Source organism: Crocuta crocuta, unplaced genomic scaffold (assembly GCF_008692635.1).
Source record: "Crocuta crocuta isolate KB4526 unplaced genomic scaffold, BGI_CrCroc_1.0 scaffold271, whole genome shotgun sequence".
Lineage (NCBI taxonomy): Eukaryota > Metazoa > Chordata > Mammalia > Carnivora > Hyaenidae > Crocuta > Crocuta crocuta.
Genome location: NW_027527824.1, coordinates 5,747,425 through 5,767,365, shown reverse-complemented (window position 1 = coordinate 5,767,365; position 19,941 = coordinate 5,747,425). Strand labels below are relative to the sequence as shown.

The 19,941-nt window shown below is 54.1% G+C and overlaps 2 protein-coding genes across 5 annotated transcripts in view; one reads left to right on the top strand and one right to left on the bottom strand.

Moving 5' to 3' along the window:
- Window positions 1–1,309: 1,309 nt before the first annotated feature.
- On the top strand, window positions 1,310–13,343 carry IL10RA (interleukin 10 receptor subunit alpha). Of its 2 annotated transcripts, XM_077777399.1 has the most exons (7): window positions 1,310–1,478; window positions 3,431–3,551; window positions 4,094–4,278; window positions 5,181–5,350; window positions 5,920–6,070; window positions 7,454–7,575; window positions 11,836–13,343. In XM_077777399.1, the coding sequence occupies exons 1-7, from the start codon at window positions 1,412–1,414 to the stop codon at window positions 12,757–12,759; spliced, it is 1,740 nt and encodes a 579-aa protein (XP_077633525.1). In that variant the 5' UTR covers window positions 1,310–1,411; the 3' UTR covers window positions 12,760–13,343. The 2 variants fall into 2 exon arrangements, with proteins under 2 accessions (XP_077633525.1, XP_077633536.1); XM_077777410.1 differs by lacking the exon at window positions 1,310–1,478 and having other exon boundaries at window positions 3,500–3,583.
- Window positions 13,344–16,297: 2,954 nt separating this feature from the next.
- SMIM35 (small integral membrane protein 35) overlaps window positions 16,298–19,941 on the bottom strand; it is a 12,428-nt gene continuing 8,784 nt past the window's right edge. The window contains exon 5 of one of the 3 annotated variants that reach the window (XM_077777385.1): window positions 16,298–16,936. The gene's annotated coding sequence lies outside the window, so the exon portion shown is untranslated. Of the gene's footprint in view, window positions 16,937–19,294; window positions 19,758–19,941 lie in introns of those variants that run through there. The other 2 variants (XM_077777366.1, XM_077777375.1) reach the window with 2 other exon arrangements.

Here is a 19,941-nt window from a genome sequence, read left to right as displayed (position 1 = left end):
AAATGGCAATGGGGTAAGACTTTTAAACTCTTTTAACTCAAAAAAAGGTAAGTAAAGACAAGTTCAGCAAGAAACTGCCATGTACTCCTCCTTCAAAAGGTCAAGTGGCAACTGAGAAGTCATTTCAGAAGGCAGCCACACCCCTTGGGTCATGCCTGGATACTTCTGAGCAACTGGCCACTGTTAACCTTCCAGTTGAGCAATAGAGAGCGCAGAAAACATTCTCACACATTACGAACCCTGGAACTCTTTCTCGCAGCTGACCCGAGGGTGTGGGAACGAGAGCTGTTTACTTAGGGTGGCTCTGACTGGCCCTGTGTCCCGCCTGCCTACACCACTCTCCACTATCCACGTACTGAGGGCATCCCCGACCTTCACTAATCATCATCAAAAAGTGACGTCTTCCTAATCCTACAATAGACCCTCAGCCCAGAATAGGACCCCCTCCCCAATACACCCACATACTCGTAAGCAGGTGTGACCGCACAACCGAAGTGAAGGGGACAAGTTTGTCTCCCATGCTCTCGCATCTTTGGTGCACCTGGAGTGAAGTCTCATTTGAGTTCAGTGATACCAAGCATGAGTAACGGATGATATGCTACCCAGTCCCCCAGAGTGTTATTACCAACGAGGGGGGCGGGGGGAGGGGAAAAAGGCTCTAAACGTGAGATTTCAGGCAAGCTAGGGACACCAAGAGCAGCTGAAGGAGGTCCCCGGACACCCCTCCCAGACTATTAAGTCAGGTAGAGGACCCTCTATTTTACCGTTGGGTTGGCTCCTAGCCCTACACCCAGGTACTAGGGCAACATCGGGTCACACACGTGTCCTAGCAATGTTCACTGAGCGCCTGAGACACTCTCCTCCCTTCCCCAGCTCCGAGCGAGCGCCTGGCCTTGGCCACAACTCCAATTCCAACCCTGTTTGTCCATCCAGCAAAATCCGCTCTGACAACCTCACCCCACCTTCTGCACCACACCCCCTACACTACACCCCTACCCCAGGCTGCCAGGGTGACTTTAACGCGATCGCACTGGGCAGCCTTGGAAGCGGGGAGGGGAGGGCTGTCCAGAGCCCGGTCCTCGCCCCGGACAGCCCTGTGCCGGCCCAGCCCCCCTCCCACTCCCCCGCACACATCCTCCGCACCAGAGGGGGCGGCGAGCGCCTGGCTGCTAGCTCAAGGTTGCGGGCAGCAGCCCACAGGAGCATCCGGAGGCGCGGCCTGGGGGCGGGGCGTCACGGGGCCCCGCCCCTCTGACGTCAGTTTCGCGGACCGAGAGCGGGGCAGCTCCCCCAGCCGGAGCTTTCAGAGGTAGAGCAGCGCAATCGAGGCTGGACGCGCGCGCGGCCCGGCTCTGGCTCTGGCTCCGGCTCCGGCTCCGGCCCCGGCCCCGGAGGATGCTGCGCGCCCAGGATGCTGCCGCGCCTGGTACTGCCGCTGGCGGTGCTCCTCAGCCTGCGCCTGGGCTCCGGCGCGCACGGTAAGGATCGCAGCCCGGCCCTGCCCTGCCCTCTCCCGCCCTCCTGGGCTGCCTGCGTGTCCACACCCGACTCCCACCTTTCGTCACCCCTACATTAAAGTTGTGCGCTCCACGGGGAACTCCGTGTGGCTGTCCCTCTGGGGAGAGGGAAGCCCATTGTCCACCCCCGCCCAGAAGCTCCCTCATGCCGGCAAGCCTGAGTCTAAGGCTCCCCATTGTGGAAGTGGAAGAGCATTAAATTGATGGGGGGAAGGGAGGGGACAGAGAGGTCAAATAACCCCCCCCGCCCCAGCTTATCGTCCATCCACTTCCAGACCGATCAGAAATTTAGCCCTGGCCTTTCTTGTTGTTTTTCTAGTCCAACTAAGACTGCTTTCCCCTCGGGGAAGGACTTTGATTCCCCCCCCCCATCTGACTCCACCTTCCCTCAGCGCTCCACTTAACCTATTTCTTCCCCACGCCATCCCCTGGCTCATCCCAGCTTTTGCCCTCACTATCACCTGTGGCTCCATCNCCCCCCCCGCCCCCACCTCCTCCTACCCCTTAGCTCCGTCGTCAAACCCAGCCAGATATCCTGGAAAGTTTCTGCAAGGGAGCCAAGTCAACCCTGGAGAGAGAATGAAAGGGCAGGGAGGTGGAGGCAGGGCGAGTGGAGGCCGGGAGGGCAGGGACTGAAACTGCGTGGACACCAAAATACAAAGTAAACCATGCAGTCAGCCATTCACATGATCGAAAGCTCAGTCGGGGATCTGCAGCCCAAACACCACAGAGACCGGTTGTATTTTTCACTTTCCGTCCAATGTTTTGAAATTGAAACACAGCCTTGAGGATCAAAGACATTGTAAGAAAGAAAGAAAGAGAGAGAGAGAGAAAGGAAGGAAGGAAGGAAGAGACAAGGGAGATGTACTTTCTAAGTACGAAGGACAGTTCTAGAAGAAGTATTACTAGAGATGGTGAGAAATTAGAGAACAAAGGACGTGGGAGAGAGTGACTGGCAGATGGGGAGGCATTAAGGGATGGAGGAGGAGAGAAGAGGGACTGACTGGGTATTGACCTTGAACTATCTCATTGCACTTGATGGGCAAGACACTTATGGTAGGTGTATTTATTACATTCACTAGGTCTAGTGAAGTTACGTAATTTGCCCAAGTCACATTGGCAAGTTAATCTGAGGATCCTGGTGTTTCCCGTGGAAAACTCCTCTGAGTGGGAGGAGGGAGGGCAGGAGCTGGAGTTAGGCCGTGGTATCTTGCCATAGAGCCAAGGGTGCTGGCTCCCGGTGGAAATGTCATCAGCCCAGTCTAGAACCAGAACTCCTTCGTTCTGTCTGTCCTCACACAGCCTAAAGTCCTTCTAGAAGCAGGGGAATGGGGCAAGCAGTCAGCTTGGGGTTGCCCAGGAGAGCTGTGAAGAGAAAACAGGCAGATGCCAATAAGCAGGGAATCTCTTGCCCCCCAAGAACTCGAGACGAGGCCTTGGGCTGGAGCCAGGATGGGGACCGAGTATGGGGACAAAAGCAGGCCTGGGGATGAGGCTGGGAGGGGGACAGGGATTGGGCAGAGCCAGGGACTGGCTCATCTGAGAGCTCGTTGCAGACAGACATACCTTAGCCCTCAGCCTCTGCCTTCTCTGCTGAGATACATCAGACTCCACTTGCCTCTGCTCAGCCTCTACTTCTGCTTCCGATCGCAGACAGCACAGGACAGCAACTTAAGGACCTAACACTAGCTCTGGAATCAGACACATCTAGATCCACCCGGACCCTTACTAACTCCATTGGCCTTGGGCACGTCACTTAACCTTTCCGTAATATTGGAGTAATACATGCCTACCTTGGAGGGCTGCTGTGATAATTAACTGACACAGCTTAGGTAAAGTACTTAGCAGGGTGCTCAGCAAATAGTAAAGTACTCAAGGTCCGCAAGCTCTGATATTGTCACTCTTCTCCCCAGGAACAGAGTTGCCCAGGCCTCCGTCTGTGTGGTTTGAAGCAGAATTTTTCTCCCATATCCTCCGTTGGACTCCCATCCCGAATCAGTCAGAAAGCACCTACTATGAAGTGGAGCTTCTGAAGTATGGAAAGGGGAGATGGAGAACGGAGGGAGGTGGGTGCGGGAGGGGGTGGCCCCTTGTACCTTGCTGGCATGGGAAGGTAACATTGAAGTGACACCAGGAAGGACCCTGGCACATGTCCATCAGTTGACAAGGACTGATTGAGTTCCATGTGCACTGAGAGCTCTGGGATAACAAGGCCAAGGTGTTGCCTTTACCCTCAAGGTTTTTTCCATCTTGCTGGAAAAACAGGAAGTGCATCCATAATATGATTGGAAACCAAGGAAACCTCAAAGGACTACAACTGTGGTTGGGAGAAAGGAGAAAGCAGGAGGGGGATGGAGGAGGGGGATGTCTGTGAGATATTCCGACCCAAGAGACACTGGTATGCGGTCCCAGAAGCAAGAGAGACCCTCTTGTGGTTAGATGCCCTGGACCAGAGAAAATGCCCTGAGGGCTGGACCATCATGTGAGCTCTCTACCTGGGCCCCTTGCTTTCCTCTCAAAGGAGGTGGGTTTGAGCATAAATTCCCCTGCTGATGCCTATCCTGATCTCTCCCCAGGTATGGAATAGACTGCTGGAAGCCCATCCCCAACTGTAGCCAGACCCTGGTGCCGTCCTGTGACCTCACTTCCGTGACCTTGGACCTGTACCACGACAATAGCTACAAAGCCAGAGTCCGGGCAGTGGATGGAAACCAGTATTCCAACTGGACCAACACGAACACACGCTTCTCCACGGATGAAGGTGCTTTTCGAATCTCCCCTGGACCCAGACTATGGCTTTGGGGGTCCCTTCCTGCCAGAAACTCTAGTCTAGAACTTTACTCTGCTCCCATAGCTTGCCATACACCTGGGCTTCCTGGCCAGGGGGCCTCGTTGCCCAAACAACTAGTCAGGACTTTTGAGAAGATTTAGATGAAAACAGCCAAGTTGTTCAAGATTTCAAAGGGAACTGGAGTTGTTTATCCTATAGAAGAGAGAAGTCTTGGGGTGAGTTGAGCAGCTGAGTCACAAGGGCCAGACCTGTGTACTTGCAGCTTTCTAGAAGAGGAAGTGAATCCATAAGCTCTCAGAATAGGGCAGCAAACAGTAGGCAGAATTACATTTAGTCCTCACCTGCTTTGGGCTGAATTCCCAGGGGTCAGGATGCGAGGCTGTGAGGCAGGGAGGTGCTACTTGATGAAGAGTTGGAGGTCTCTCTTTGTAGAGAGAAGAGAAAAGGGTAAGCCCCACACTTGATGGGATTCTTCCATGCCACAAATTGGACCAGACCATGTTCTATGTGTGTGGTGAGCCTACTCTCCAAAATTCGGAGTCAGAACCAATGGTCTTTGAGGGCACTGGCTGCCAAATGCCATCCTGCAGGCCAGTGTCCAACTGGCTACAGAAACATTACCCGGGCAGTGTGTTTAAGATAAATGTTTCCAGGGACCCAGCTTCAAAAATTCAGATTCACTGTGTCTTAAGTGGACCTGGGGCATCTGTATTTTTAAGGTACCCCCCAGGAAGTCCTGATGTTCCACTGGGTTGGAAACCAGTGGCCCCAGGCTGTAGGGTGGGTAAAGCTGGACTCCGGAGGCCAAGCCCGGGTGGGACAGCCAGGCCCTCCCCAGCCCGCCGGCCTCATGATTTTGCCTCCCCACTCAGTGACTCTGATGGTTAGCAGCGTGAAGCTAGAGGTGAACAACGGCGTCATCCTCGGGTGGATCCAGCTCCCCAGGCCCAGGATGGCCCTTACCAGCGACACTTACGAAACCGTCTTCCAACACTTCCGAGAGTATGAGATTAAGCTGCGCAAGGTGCCAGGGAACTATACGGTACGGGCTTCCCTGGGACCACAGCAGATGGGCTCCCTGGGCCTCCCTGTCCCCCGGGCTGGCAGCACCTTTCATGCACCCCTGGGGGACTCTGCTGGCAGAGCAGAGGGCGGTCGTGGGGCGGGGAAGGGAGTTGAGAGGCCCTCAGTTAAGATGCACCTGCCGGGTGGCAGGGAAGGCACTGCCTGCTAGCGCCAGGCACCACGCGAGACGTTTGCTAAAACTATTAGTTTTGACCGCCTTGCAGGTGGCTACTTTACTCCCTCTTGTAAATGGGGGAATGAGGCTCCGAGAGGCTACGTGATTGCCCAGGGACACCCCCGTATGTGGGTGGTCAGGAATCTGCCAGGAAAGAGGATGCTCTTTCCACCATTTGATTCCAGCCCCTTCTGGGGAGGTCCTCCGTGTTCTATAAAATGTCCCTCTTGTCTTTTAGTACAAGATAGATCATGTTAATCACAGAGATCTTGAGCTGCATTAATGATACCGGGTTTGTTCTGCTAGAGAAAGGACAGTGAAGACCATGAATCAGGGATATTTTGTTGATTACTATGTTATTTTTGTTTCAGTTCATACAGCAGAAGGTATACCGTGAAAACTTCAGCCTCTCACCCCCTGGAGAACTGGGAGAGTTCTGTGTCAAGGTGAAGCCATCTGTGGGCTCCCGAACTAACAGGGCGCTGTGGTCCAAGGAAGAGTGCATCGTGCTCACCCGACAGTGTGAGTCTGCAGCTCGGCTGCTGTGTGGGTGGGGAGGGAGGCAGGAAGGGCCTCACACAACCTAAAAAGCATCAGTTGAGGGCTGCCGATGCCATGGGCACTCCTCCCCACAGCCCTAGGAGAGAGATCCTATCGTCCCCGTTTTAGAGATGCGGGAACTGAGGCTCTGTGGGCATAAACAGCTTTCTAGGACGTGGTGGCAAAGCCGGGTCTCTTGATTCTGCTGGTGCTTCTGCTTGAGCCCAGCTGTGCTTCCCAAGAACCCACCCCCACCCTAGCCCACCTCTGCCAGCTGGGGTAGTTCCTGTTCGTTACATTCCTCAGCTATCCCTTCTTGGAGCTGGGCACAGGGCGCCTTCTCCTTACCCTGCCTCCCCCTCCGAGGACGTAGAACTGAGCTGCCCCCTGCCACAGCTGCTAAAGCCAGGCTCTCCCTGGTGCTGGGGAGGGGAGGGAGGGCTAGGGACACGGGATGTGAAGGCCACGGCCCTGTCCACAAGGATCTTACAGTCTGGCTGGGGAGGCAGGGTGTGCCCAGAGGAAGCCGTAACTTACAACTCAGGATAGCCCATGTCAAATGTCCGACCAGCCATGCCAGTCCAGTGTGGACAAGGTCCAGCAAACACCAGAGTGACTCCCTACATTTCTACAATACATTTCAATTAATGAACGCACAAGTTCATTGTCATTTAGCCAGACCCTCATTTTAGCAGAGTCAGGCACCATCCCTGTGTCAGGTGTCCCTAAGAGCTTTTTCAACATCCACCTACTGGTACAAGAAATAGTTTCGTGTACAGCTCTGGCTTCAGATCTCAGTTTTCCCACTTAGGAGGTCTGTGGGCTTGGGCCAATTAAACTTTCCGGGCCCCAGGATCCTAATCTATATAGAGGTGATAATAGTGTTTACCTCCTAAGGTTGTTATAAAGATCAGAAAACATAAGTAAAGGACCTAGTAGATGATCGGTGCTGTGTACTTCACAGTCATCGTATGTGGGGAAACGGGGGCTCGGGGAGGCTGCGGAATTCGTCCAAACCCGCACAGCCAGTAAGCGGTGGAGTGAGGACTTAAGCTCAGGTCTGGCTGCTCCCGGAGCCTCCATTGTCACCTGCGGCAGCCTCCTGCCCCTCCCCCCCCCGCCCCGTTCCACGTGCCGTAGTGTGGGTTGTGTGCAGAGCCGACGCCAAGTCAGCGTGTCTCATGAGGGACTCCTTCAGGACAGAGGCTGTAGGCCAGGCAGGAATTCCCAAACATCCAGAAACATCTAGTTGTAGCCTAGAGGAAGCCTGGGGAGTCAGCTGGGCCACTCCCTGGGTGGCTCCCGGGAGCCACTCCTCCACGTCCCACACTGCCAGGCCACAAACACATCTGTCTCCGCCTACAGATTTCACCGTGACCAACTTCAGCATCTTCTTCACCTTCGTACTGCTGCTCTGCGGAGCCCTGGCCTACTGCCTGGCCCTCCAGCTGTGCATGCGGCGCCAGAGGAAGCTGCCTGCCGTCCTGGTGAGTCTCAAGGGGAGGCCACTGTCCTGTCCTTCCTAGCCGTACCGGCCCTTCTAGCCATGCTGATCCTTGCTAGCCATACTCCAGGAGGCAGGGAGCTCCCCCCAGACAGGCCATTCCCTCAGCCCTGACATTATCAGGAGGCACCTTCATCACGGACCGTGGGGACAGAGGGAGGGCTTAAATGCAAAGCCCAGTGCTGAGAACATGATCTTCTGATGGCCCCGATAAGACACATACTGAGTAGTCCTAACCCCCGACGTGTCATTTTGTTACTATTCACTAATAATTGGCCATGGATCAGACCCTGTGCGTTAGTACCTCTGAGGCAGGTATTATCCTCATTTTATAAGGGAAGAAACTGAGGCATAGAGTGACTGTCACAAGCACAGGGGTCACAGAGCCAGGAAGAGTCAGGACGGAGCCCAGTCGCCTCCCTCCGCCCCTGTCCCCCACTGGCTGGTGATGAGGAGTGCTCTGGAAGAGGAAGACTCTGGCCTGGGAGCGCCCCTGCCTAGTGCTGCTGCCCGAGTGGCAGGGAGCAGAGCAGATGGCAGTGCGGAGGGGGTCATGGCCAGGGTCTCGGACTAGCTACACGGCGCCAGCAACTGCTGCTCTTCTGCTATAAGCCAGCGTCCACATCTCAGCCTGCAGCCCGGAGCAGCACTTCCACACCTCTGCCTGGGATTCAGGCTGCTCCTGGGTTTGCGGCCACACGTCCACGGCTTGCGGCCACACGCCCACGGCTGCCATCCTTGTGATGGCCGCAGGCTATGCAGGGAAGGACCAGCCCCATCAGGGAGGCAGGGGCCCTAGGAAGGGCCACAGCTAGAAAGGACCCCCCCTCAAGGGATCCCAGGATTTCTAAGAAAAATAAAGAGAGAGACAGAGGTCCTCTGGAATTATTTTGAGTAAGAGCCTAAGTGTCCATCAACAGATGAATGGATCAAGAAGATGTGGTTTATCTATACCATGGAATACTACATGGCAATGAGAAACAATGAAATCTGGCCATGTGTAGCAACATGGATGGACCTTGAGGGGGTTATGCTGAGCGAAATAAGTCAGGCAGAGAAGGACAAATATCATATGTTTGCACGTATAGGAGGATTAGGAGGAACTTGACGGAGGAACAAGGGGGAGAAGAAGGGCAGAAATGGTGGGGGAAAGGGAGAGAGGCAAACCATGAGAGACTCTTGAATGCTGACAAAAACTGAGGACTGATGGATGTGGGGGGAGGGGGGATGGGCATGGAGGAGGACACTTGTGGGGATGAGCACTGAGGGTTATGTGGAAACTAATTTGACAATAAACTATTAAAAAAAAAAAAAAAAGAACTCCAGGAAGTGGGGAGGCAGGGAGAGAAGCGACTGCCTGCCCTGCTTACAGGCTTGTCCAGGAAGCAAAGGACTGTGTTCCTAGGTCCCATGCCCTGGGCAGAGTGGTTATGATGACACTGGGGACTGGCAGCCCCTACAACTTTAGGAGACTAAAAAGTTCTTCCCTGTGTCTAACTGAAGTATGTAACTCATTGTTCCTTCCCTGTGCTCTGGGGAGGTTCAGTTCTATAAACACGTATACACTGGCCTGTTTAACAAGTACTTGGAGCATATTCTATATGCAGGGCCTGGAGCTGGGATGGGGGCGGTTTAGAGATGAGTGCCCCATGGGGGCTGCCCTTAGGGATGGATAACTGGAACGCTAAGGGGTGGGGGAGGGGGGGTCCAGGTAACTGGAGCAGGGGGTGGGGGGATCCTAGTTGGGCATCAGGACGAGCATCCAGGAAGAGATGAACAAACCGGCTATTGAGCTGCAGTTATTACACACCTATGACATGCAAAACGTTGTGCAGGATGACCCTGATTAATGTGGCCCCTGGTCCCAAGGGTCTTGATCACAGCCTGCTGGGGCAGCCAGTACGTAATCGTTTAACTCTAATGGGACCCAGTGAAATCGACATAGATACAAAATGCCAAAGGAGAGAACAAGCAACCTCTGGGCTTTCGCTCCTCTGACATTTGGATCACAGAATTGAGCTCTCCTTGAGAATCTCTTCCTCCTCAAGATAAATGCAGCCAGTTCCCTTCACTGAATGATCCTGGCCATTATGAACTTTATCAATAATTTCTAGCGCACAGAGCACCTTCACACTCACTTGCTTATTGCCACTTGTTCGCTATTTTGATCTGATCTTTAGACAAATGGGGATTTCAGATCAGGCCAGCAGAGTACAAATTCCAGGTCTGTTCTTTGCTGCTGTGACTTTGTGCATGTCATTTCACTTCTCTGAGGTTCGATATTCTTCTCCTTAGAGAAGCACATCCTTAGAGATTGGAGCATAAAATTCAATTCACCAAATATGTACTAAGTGGTTTCTATGTACCAGGCACCGTTAGGAGCACTTTCTGTACATTAACTACAACCCGAGCAGGCTGGTACTGTCATTATGGCCATTTTACAGGCAAGACACTAAAGCACAGAGAGACCAAATCATTCAGCCAAGATGAAACAGCTGATAAAGGCACAGCTGGGATTTGGGCTGTGGAGTCTGGCTCTAGAAACCGATATGCTTAATCACAACCTATGTGGTATCAATAGGAACTCAACCAATAAGAGTTGCATTGGAGTCAAAACTTACAAAGGGAGTAAGGACAGATGTGCAACAGTGAGTCGATCAGTCAGTCAACAAACCTTACAAGTGCCTAATAGGTACCAGCTCAGTTGCAGCTTTGGGAACAGAGTGGCAAACAAACTAGGCAGGTCCTGCCCTCAGGGTACTTATATTCCACTGGGTGTGGGGAGTGTGTCGGTATAGTGGGTCGTGGTAGGGGGAAGAGAATAAACTAGGAAATAATTTCAGGAATGAAATGCTAGAAAGTAGTAAACTAGGTTAATGCTAGGGCACCTGGGTGGCTCAGTCAGTTAAGAGTCTGACTCTCGGTTTCAGCTCAGGTCATGATCTCACATTTCAGGAGTTCGAACCCCACATCGGGCTCCACGCTGACCGTGTGCAGCCTGCTTGAGATTCTCTCTCTCCCTCTCTCACTCTATCTCAAAATGAACAAATAAACTTTTAAAGAGAGTGTGTGGAGCACTGCTCTAGCCAGGATGACCAGGAAGGCCTCTCTGGGGAGTTAACATCGGAGCTGAGGCTGGGTAATAAGCAGGACACAGTCCTAGAAAGTGCTGAGAGAAGAGTGTTCTGACCACAGGTCATAGCACGTGCAAAGGCCCTGAGAGCACTCCGCTGATGCATTCCAGGGCAGAAAGAACCCCTGTGTGGCTGAGACAGAGCAGCAAGGGGGAGAGGGATTAAGTGACTTTCCCAGGAACTCCCGGCAGTTAGTGGGGAGCAGCTCCTCCCCAGCCACTAGTTCTGTGCTTGTTCCACTGCCACACGGGGCAGCCACTTGTGTGTATGCAAGTCACACTCAGTGTGGAGAAATTAATTCGGTGTCTCACATCCAACATTAGAAAAAACGAAGGGGACACCTGGGTGGCTCAGTCAGTTACGCGTCCGACTTCGGCTCAGGTCTTGATCTCAGGGTTGGGTTCGAAACCTGCGTAGGGCTCTGTGCTGACAGCTCAGAGCCTGGAGCCTGCTTCTGATTCTGTGTCTGCCTCTCTCTCTCTGCCCCTCCCATGCTCATGCTCTGTTTCTCTCTGTCTCAATAATAAATACACATTAAAAAAATAAAATGGACAAGCTAGGATAATGGATAGAACGGGATAGGAAAGGTAGAACAGACTAAAAGAGGAATAGAATAGAATCGAGTAGTAGTGTGGGTCACAGTTCACGGGTAGTAATGATAAGTGTTCTTTTGTGAAACTGCCTTCAGTTATTTACACAGGAGTTACATACTTCTAGGCTGTTTGTTGTGGGTTATGATGTCACACATTTCTTATTTTGGGCCACAGTCAAAAAAGTCTGACACACCCTGCTACATCTATCTAGATGAGTCTGGCCTGCTCTCAGGTGTGGAAAGCAGTACTGACGGAGCTGAGAACATTCTCCGCTCCCCGCAGGCTCCCCTCCTGCCTGCCGTTCCGTCCAGGCTGGAAGCACACAGGCCTGAGCCAAACTGAGAATTGCATTAAGAGGAAAGGTCGGTTCTTAAAGGACACAGGAAGCACACGGGCCCCTTGGTTAGGGCGGCACTGCCTTGAGCTTGCCTCCCAGCCCCGGGGCCGCACCTGCAATGCTGGAGTGCCTTCCTGCAGGTAACCCTTCTTCTTCTCACTCCGCCCTCTCCCCTCCAGGTCTTCGAGAAGCCCCATCCCTTCAGCTTCGTCATCCAGCTTCCCCGCCCAGAGCCCCGGGACACCATCCATCCCCTGGACGAGGAGGCCTTCCCCAAAGTGTCCCCGGAGCTGAAGAACTCGGAGCTGCACGGCAGCACGGACAGCGGCTTCGGCAGTGCCAAGCCATCCCTGCAGAGCGAGGAGCCCCAGTTCCTCCTGCCTGCGCCGCACGCACCGGCGGGGGGCGCCGTGGGAAAGGGGGTGCCCCGGGAGCTGGCGAACCGCTGCGGCGGCGACAGCAGCAGCAGCACGGACAGCGGAATCTGCCTGCGGGAGCCCAGCCTGAGTCCCGGCACCAGACCCCACTGGGAGCAGCGGGCGAGGGGCAGCAGCCAGGGCCACGACGACAGTGGCATTGGTCTAGTCCAAAACTCCGAGGGGCAGCCTGAGGACGTGCAGGGTGTCTCGGCCTTGGGCCACGTCAACCCCTCAGGGCCTGAGGTGCCTGGGGAGGAAGACCCCGACTCCGTGGCATTCCGGGGCTACCTAAAGCAGACCAGATGCACACAGGAGAAACCAGCCAAGGCAGGCTGCCTGGAGGAGGAGCTCGCCTCGCCAGAGAGCCTTGGCCCCAAGTTCAGGACATGCCTGGATGCCGAGGCAGGCTGGCCTCCACCGGCCCTGGCCAAGGGCTATTTGAAACAGGACCCAGGAATGACTCATATTCCATCACGGACCCCAACTAGACAGTGGAATCCGCCAACTGAGGAATGGTCCCTTCTGGGTTTGACCGGCTCCAGGGACCCAGGAGCATCTGACTGCAGCCTAGACCACGATCTTGCCACTCTGGACTGTATGGCGGCCCCAGGTGGTCTTCTGGGCAGCTTTGACTCAAACCTGGTCACCTTGCCTCTTATCTCCAGCCTGCACTCAAATGAGTGACTCAGGCTAACGGGATGCTTTTTGATTTCAGCCAAGCCCTGCCTGGACCAGAAGGAGGGGCCCCAGGGGTCAGAAGTGACTCATGAGGCCAGTGTGAGCACCTTCCTGCAAGTTCAGGGGCTCCAGCCCTAGCCAGGTCTGGTAGGGCTGTCCGAAGTGCCCGAGGCAGAGAGAGGCTACCTTGCTATTCCAGTGCAGGGTGTGTGGACGCCACTGCCTGTTCTGCAGACAGGTCCCCAAAGACTCTGGCAGGACCAGGAAGGGCAGAGCAGAGATCTCCTCCCTCCTTAGGGCACTTCCTATACTGTAAAAGATCGTTTGCTCAGGGGAACCACAGGGTTTTCTGGAACTGCGGCGAGGCCAACAAGCTGAAGTCGGTTCAGACCCAGCCCTCCCTCTTAGGCTAGCCGTGTGCTGGGGCTTCCAGCAGGGTGCAGGGCTGGGAGGGTGGGAGTTTCAGGGCCCCCCTGCAGGGCCATTTCTAGGAGGAAGATGGAGGAAGCAGAGACCAAGTTTGATCTCTGGGATGGCCACACGGAGAATCTTCCCGACTGGCATCCTCCCGGGCAGGGAGCTTGTCATGCCATTAGNAGCGGGTGAACCCCCTGTGACCAAGCCACTCACAACCCCACCCCATCGCCCCCCCCCACCATCTTGCTGACAGTACTGGAGAAGCCATGGTTATTTGTACTGGTCAAAACTCAGCCCTTCAGGGGGTCTGTGGACTTGGGCACCAGCTCACCTGCCCCAGAGGGTCCCGGGCGGGACCTGCGCTTGCATTTACTGTTGACATCTAGCCACAGACCCACGGGACACGGCACCGCCCTCTCAGGGATCCCCCGTGCGAGCTTGGGGCAGCCACAGGTGGAATAAGGATGCCATCTCCAGGGGGCCCTCCATGCTGGCCTCGGGGGTGATGTCTCCGGCCCAGTGTGGGCCCGGGCTGGGAAGAAGGGGACTGTAGAACCCACGTCTGCACGGACACAGCCTCCTTCTCATGCCGAGGACTGACAGACTTAGCACAGGTCCGTGGTGTCGTGCTCAAAGGACTACCAGACCCTGGGCCCAGAAAGGGGGCGGGTGTGGGCCCTGCTCCCCCACACTCACTGTTAAGATTCTATCTTCAAAGCCAGTTTACAGTCCATGGGCGCCTAAGCTGGGAGGTGTGACAGGCTTGACAGATGCCCCGAGAGTCCGTGCTTGGCCCTGCACCTTTCTGTGGCGGTCAGAGAAGACATGCCAGCTCAGGGGATCCAGCCAGAACCGCCCCTTGCCCCCCACCCTCCATAGTCTACCAAGAGGTTCTCAGGTGTCTCATAACTCCGCCTGGACACTTGAGGTTTGCGGAGTTCCTCAGGGTTCCCTTGGAAGGTTTATTTATTTATCCTGTTACCTTATTTATTGAAGAGACCGCACAATACCGTGAAAGAATTCGGAGTATTCAAGAACTTGGTTCTGACCCGACCCCCCCTCCCGGGTTCTAGTTCTGACCCCACTGTTTGTAGCATTTCCTCATCTGTAAACCGAAGAGCCTCGGTTTATGCCTGATGCGTTCCGTTCACAGGGATGTGAGTTTCCACCGAGGGGGCGGGTCTGAAAGGGTCTCGAAAGAAAAGCTCTGTAAATCAGGGGTGTAGGTTTTTTATTTGAATAAATGGTCAGGACCACAGGAATCTTGTGAAACCAGTCAAATTTCTGATGACGCAGTGGCTGGGGGGGAGACTCAAATTGCTGATCGTTGAAGTTGATAAGGAAAAAAATGTGTGATGTCGCTTTAGCAGGAATGAAGACTTAGGCTCAAATCAGACACAGGTCTGAGCCCGCATAAGAACATGATGTAACAGGTATGTAATGTAATGAAGGAGATTGTGACGCTGTATGTAAATGAGAGAGATGTTCTTTTGGAAGGCTGAAAAGGAAATGTAGAAGACAATGGGGTTTTTGCTTTTTTTGAGAGCGCGTGAGCGGGGGAGGGGCAGAGAGAGAGGTCGAAGGATCCGAAGCGGACTCTGCGATGACAGCAGAGAACCCAACTTGAACTCACAAACCACGAGATCATGACCTGAGCTGAAGTCGGATGCTCAACTGACTGAGCCACCCCGGCGCCCCAAGACAATGATCTGAGTGTGGATCCTGACCACCTGGAAAAGAGAGCAGACCTTCCTGGAGCCCCACCACCTGCTCCCCCCGGGCCTGGAGGTGCATCCCACGGGTGCTTCTCATAAGTGCGGAAGCCATCTGCATTTGATTCTGAAAGCAGTCTGCTCTTTCCACGAAAAGCCACACGTGGGTTTGAATCTCTCCCCACGCTCAGCCCAGCAGATAGCGCAAACTTGGGGTCCGCGGCCAGGGTCTCTGGTGCACTTTGCCCTTTGTCCCAGCCCAGGTCCTCGAGGAGGTGAATGGGGACACCTCTTCGCCGTTTCTCTGGGTCACCTCTCCTGTGATGCTTCTCCCCATTTCGCTCAGAAAATCAGCGGTTCTGGGGAAGCGCTGATCGTATCATCTTCAGAGAACTTGACTAATACTATGCCATTTGGGACCTGCCCAGACTTCTGCCCCAGAGGCTTCCCTGTCCTATTCTTGTGAAGTGTGGCTTCGGCCACTTTCTTGTGGATATGAGTGTTGGAGATGACCTCTGGCCTCAGGGAAAGACCCCTGAGGCAGGCTGCGTAAAGAAGGGCAGAGGGGTGAGTACAAAGACTGAGAGAGTAAAAGGAATCAGCAACTGGGGCTGGATGCGCTGGGAGAGACCAAATGCAGAGCAGCTTGCAGAACAGAGTCCCAGGATGTGGGCTCTGCTACACGCCTCGCCTGCTTCCCTTGTGACGCACGAGTGGGAGTTTGTGCTGGGTCCCCTCTGCCTTGAAGCCCCTCTCTGTCTGCCCGGCACAGACAGCCAGGGCTCGTGGGGGAAACGGCGTTCTTCCCGCAGTTGGTACTGAGATGCTCACAGGCTTCTCGGGAATTTCGACTCAAGTCCCCAAGAGAAGGCCCTCTTTGTTCTTAAACTGAGTAATCTCCCTCAAGGGCTTTTCCAGGCTGAGGAATGTGTGATTCTGCATTTCTGTGAGCTAACGGAACTTCCTCTTACCCAGGAGATGGGGGAAACGGACCCACGTTGACCAAACAGGAAATTCTATTGAACTCTTTTCCCAACTTTCTAAATAGCTGTATCAAAGAATCTGCCTTGTCTTCTCCGAAGATCTCTACCCCTCCCCCACCCCACCTGCAAGGCACGCACCATCAAAGAATACACATGACGGGTCATGAGGGTGGTCATGGCCCCAGAGCCCACACCGTCCCACTAGGTGGAAGCTCTCGGAAACCCACATGGGAACGGCGGAGAGAGGGGTGCCGTGGGCCATGCCCACCTGGGACAGCGCACTGGCAACCAAGGGTGCGGGGAGGGGTCCAGGCAGCTAGAGCAGATTTTCTGAAGCCCCAGCCTAGAGGACACTAGGTAGTTGGAGGCATGACTCATCCATTTCCTGTAGTGCTTTTGGGTTTCAGGGTTACTTTTAAAGCAAATCCACAATTTAAAATTAAATGCATGTTTATTAACGATTACCAGCACGTTTCCTCACTATCAGCTTCATCTTACATTTGCCCGGCTCCCATAAATATTCGACAAGGGTGCGGAGGGCCTCAATAAACACTCTATCAAGGAAGGGTTGGGTCAGTGTTTCCAAAAAAACAATCCTGGGCAAAGAGTAAGGCATGAGTCAGAAGGGACAAGGCAGGATGCACGGAGACCTGGTTGGAGGCACTTGTAGTCAAGCATTTCATTTCTTCAAGAAGCATTTTTAAGCACCTACTATGTGCCAGGCATGGTGCTCAGCCCTGGGTCCACAGGGAGCGAAAGAGGCATAGCTTCATGGAGGAAGCCATCTGGGAGATGGACATTTAGCTAACGGACTAACAAATACATCATTACAATCAGCCACAGGCGCCCTGAAAGGAACAAAGATGGAAAAAGAAGAGATGGAGGCAAGAGGAAGAGAAAAGGAAGAGGAGACTTAGTTTTGCTCAGGCTGCCACGGGGCAGGGGGAGGGCTTCATAAGAGACCTTTCTCATAGTTCTGGAGGCTGTAAGTTCAAGATCAAGGTGCCAGCCAATTTGGTTCTTGGTGAGGACTCTCTTCCAGGCTTGTGGATGACCCTCTTCTCCTTTGTCCTCAATGAAGAAAGAGGGAGGAAGAAGGGAGGGGAGGTGAGGGGGCGGGGGGGGGGGGNTGAGCTCCAGTTAGGTCTCTGGTCTTTCTTCCTCTTCTTGTAAGGACACTTATCCCATCACAGGGACCTCACCCTCACGACTTCATCTAACCCTAATAGCCTCCCAAAGGCCCTACCTCCTAATACCATCCCATTAGGAGTTAGGGCTTCAACGTATGAATTTGAAAGGGATACATTCAGTCTGCAACAGGCTTCAACACAATCCAATCCAATGACAATACTGAGCAGTGACAGTAGGAATGGAGAGGAGGGGACCGATTGAAAAGGCATTCTGCAGAAAGAACTGGCAAGACTCAGTGGCAGGCTGCAGTGAAGGAGGCACTGATCCCAATCAATAGTGGACGAGAAAAGCGAAATACGCACACGAGAAGGTGACGTGGCATGGGGGTGGGGGAGTGAGTTCTGGCACCCTAGGACAAGTCACCCAAGGAAAAAGTCCTCCAGCAGCAGACGAGCACAGCCTGGCAGTAGGTGAGGGCTCAGAGCTGGGGATTCAGATGTGAAGGCCTTTGGGCTCACGCTGCCCCACTGGATGAGAGAGCCCACAGCTGAGAACACAGATAAGGCGATGGCCACACACACACCCCCGCTGTCAACTTGCAGCTGAAATACTCACCTACTGACACATCCCCCCCCCAACCCCCGCCTCCCAGAGGAAAGGCAGGCTACCATCCCTTTGCTCTTAGAGTGACAGGAGCCATGCCTGGTGGGCTCGGCACCCACCTAGTAGTGGCTCATTAGCGCCCTGTCGTTCCTTAGACAAAGGTACAGCTGAGGGTTTTTAGTAAGTCAGCTCATCTGTAGAGCTGGTAAGCTCTGGAGCAGGTGCAGGGAAGGGCGCCGGGAGCACACTGGTACACGACTGGCAAAGGCCTGGGTAGGGGATGCCACACCCATACACCTCTACCTACACAGAGAAGGAAGGGTTGGTGGAGGTCAAGGCCTCGTGATGGCTCTGGAGAGAAGAGAAGCATTCTTCAGGATCCTGGTCACCGTGATCCCGGCCGTATTCCTTGGCCTCCGCTGCCCGACACTCCCATCTGCCCATACCCAAAGTATCACCCGCATCAGAATCACCCAAGGCTTCTCTTCCTAAACTTCTCCCCAAGGCCCAGGATTTCTGAACGCGATGTCCCAGGGTCCGACTTAGTAAACAGGTTACAGGCGATCAAGGTGCATGCACACGAAAATGTGAAGGCCACTCCTTTAAAGAATTTGATGACTGGATGTCTGTTCTGTTAAACTCTACCCTTCTCCCCACTGCCCCAGATGGTGTCACCCATGTCCCCATGCCTTTAAATGCCATCTGGAGGCTGACTTCCAAATGTCCAGCAGGGCTTCTCTCCTGGGGCCCCCCTCCCCAGCAGCTCCACGTGAATGTCTAGCTTGCACCTCAACACTGTAATGTCTACAAAACAAGGCCTGATTCCTCCCCACACTCAATCCTTCCCACCTTCCCCTCCTGAGTAATGACGCCATCGTGCACCCAGTTGTTCAGGACGAAAACCAGGAGGCATTCCTTCACATTCCACATCTAAGCCATCAGGCAGGTCCGATCGGCCCTACCTTTCCAAATCTATGGTCAGTCTAATCACTCATCCCCACCCCCACACGCCCATCATCCTGGTCAAATCCATTACCATGTCTCACCGGGACCACGGTTCATCCCTTTCCTGTCCCTCTGCTTCCACGCCCGCGGCCTTGGCCTACGACGGCGTGACTCCCAGCACATGCGCAGTCTAGCACAGCAGACAGCACCATCTTTATAAAATACAACTTCCCTGTTGAAAGCCCTCTCCTTTGATCTTGGGCCAAAAGAGAGGCAAAGTCCAAATGAGCTGGTATCTGCCAACTCCCCAACACCACCCCCTGCACGCTCTCCCCTGCCCACCCTGCTTCGATCTCATCTCCATCTCACGTCATTTATTCAAGCGCCTCCTCAAACACAGCCTCCTCGGGGAGGTCTTTGCTGCCCCCCCCATCCAAGTTTCCTCCCCATCTCCCTCCCATCCCTCCCTACCCCTAGTTTTATTCCCTCCAGAGGACTTAAAACCTGAAATTATATGACCTATTTATGTGTTTATTTGCTCATAGCCCAAGAAAGCAGAAGATCTGTGAAGACAGAAACCTCTCTTTTGTGCACTCCCACAGTCCCACAGCTAAGAGCACACAGCAGACGTCCATATTTGCAGATTGAACAAGCACCTAAATAAATGAAGAAGGACAAACTTAAAATATAAGGTGGTGACTGTGATCTTAGCCTCGCCTGTCCCTCCAGAAGCAGAGCCTCGACAAGGCCTGTGGGCAGGTGGTTTATTTGGAAGGTGATCACAGAGAACAAGAGAGTGAGGAACCAGGAGAAGAAAAAGCCCAAACAAGGAAATGCTGTGAAGCCGGCCGTGCTGGGAGCACCTGGGCCTTGATCCCACTGGAACGTTCCTTACAGAGCGTAGAAGCCTCTTCCACTTGTCCCCGAGCACTGACAGGAGAAGCGCTGAGCTCCTGCACTGGGCGAGGCTTCCCCCAGAGGTGCTCCACCTTCAAGCTGCTGGTGTGTGGGGCTGTCTGGGCTCCCCGAGAATGTGAGGAGCCAGGGCAAGTGATGTGAGGCAGACGCTGGAGACGAGATGTGGGGGCCCATTCTCAGCTGGAAGCAGAGGCGGAGCGCAGAGGCACCTGTCACCGGCGCCGTGATGGAGATGTTCGCGGGGGTCCTAGAGGGCGTCTGGCCCAGCTGGGGTGTTCAACGCATATTGTTTGGGCTGGATTAAAAAGGGTAAACTGAGATTTATTAAATTATGCAAAGTGAGGTTGGGAAACTCTCTCAAGACGAGAGATTTTAAGATCGGAGCCCACGCTTCAAACCTGGGGCCAAGAGATGACACATGTCGTCTAACTGGCACTGAGGGCAAGGGGCGCTGGAGTGGAGGAAACAGGACCCTCACG

Excerpts from the sequence above, each read along its gene's own strand:
- IL10RA (XM_077777399.1), top strand. The coding sequence starts at position 1,412 with ATGCTGCCGCGCCTGGTACTGCCGCTGGCGGTGCTCCTCAGCCTGCGC. Across the intron at positions 1,479-3,430 it reads CCTGGGCTCCGGCGCGCACG|GAACAGAGTTGCCCAGGCCT; the intron begins GTAAGGATCGCA and ends TCTTCTCCCCAG. Across the intron at positions 6,071-7,453 it reads CATCGTGCTCACCCGACAGT|ATTTCACCGTGACCAACTTC; the intron begins GTGAGTCTGCAG and ends CTCCGCCTACAG.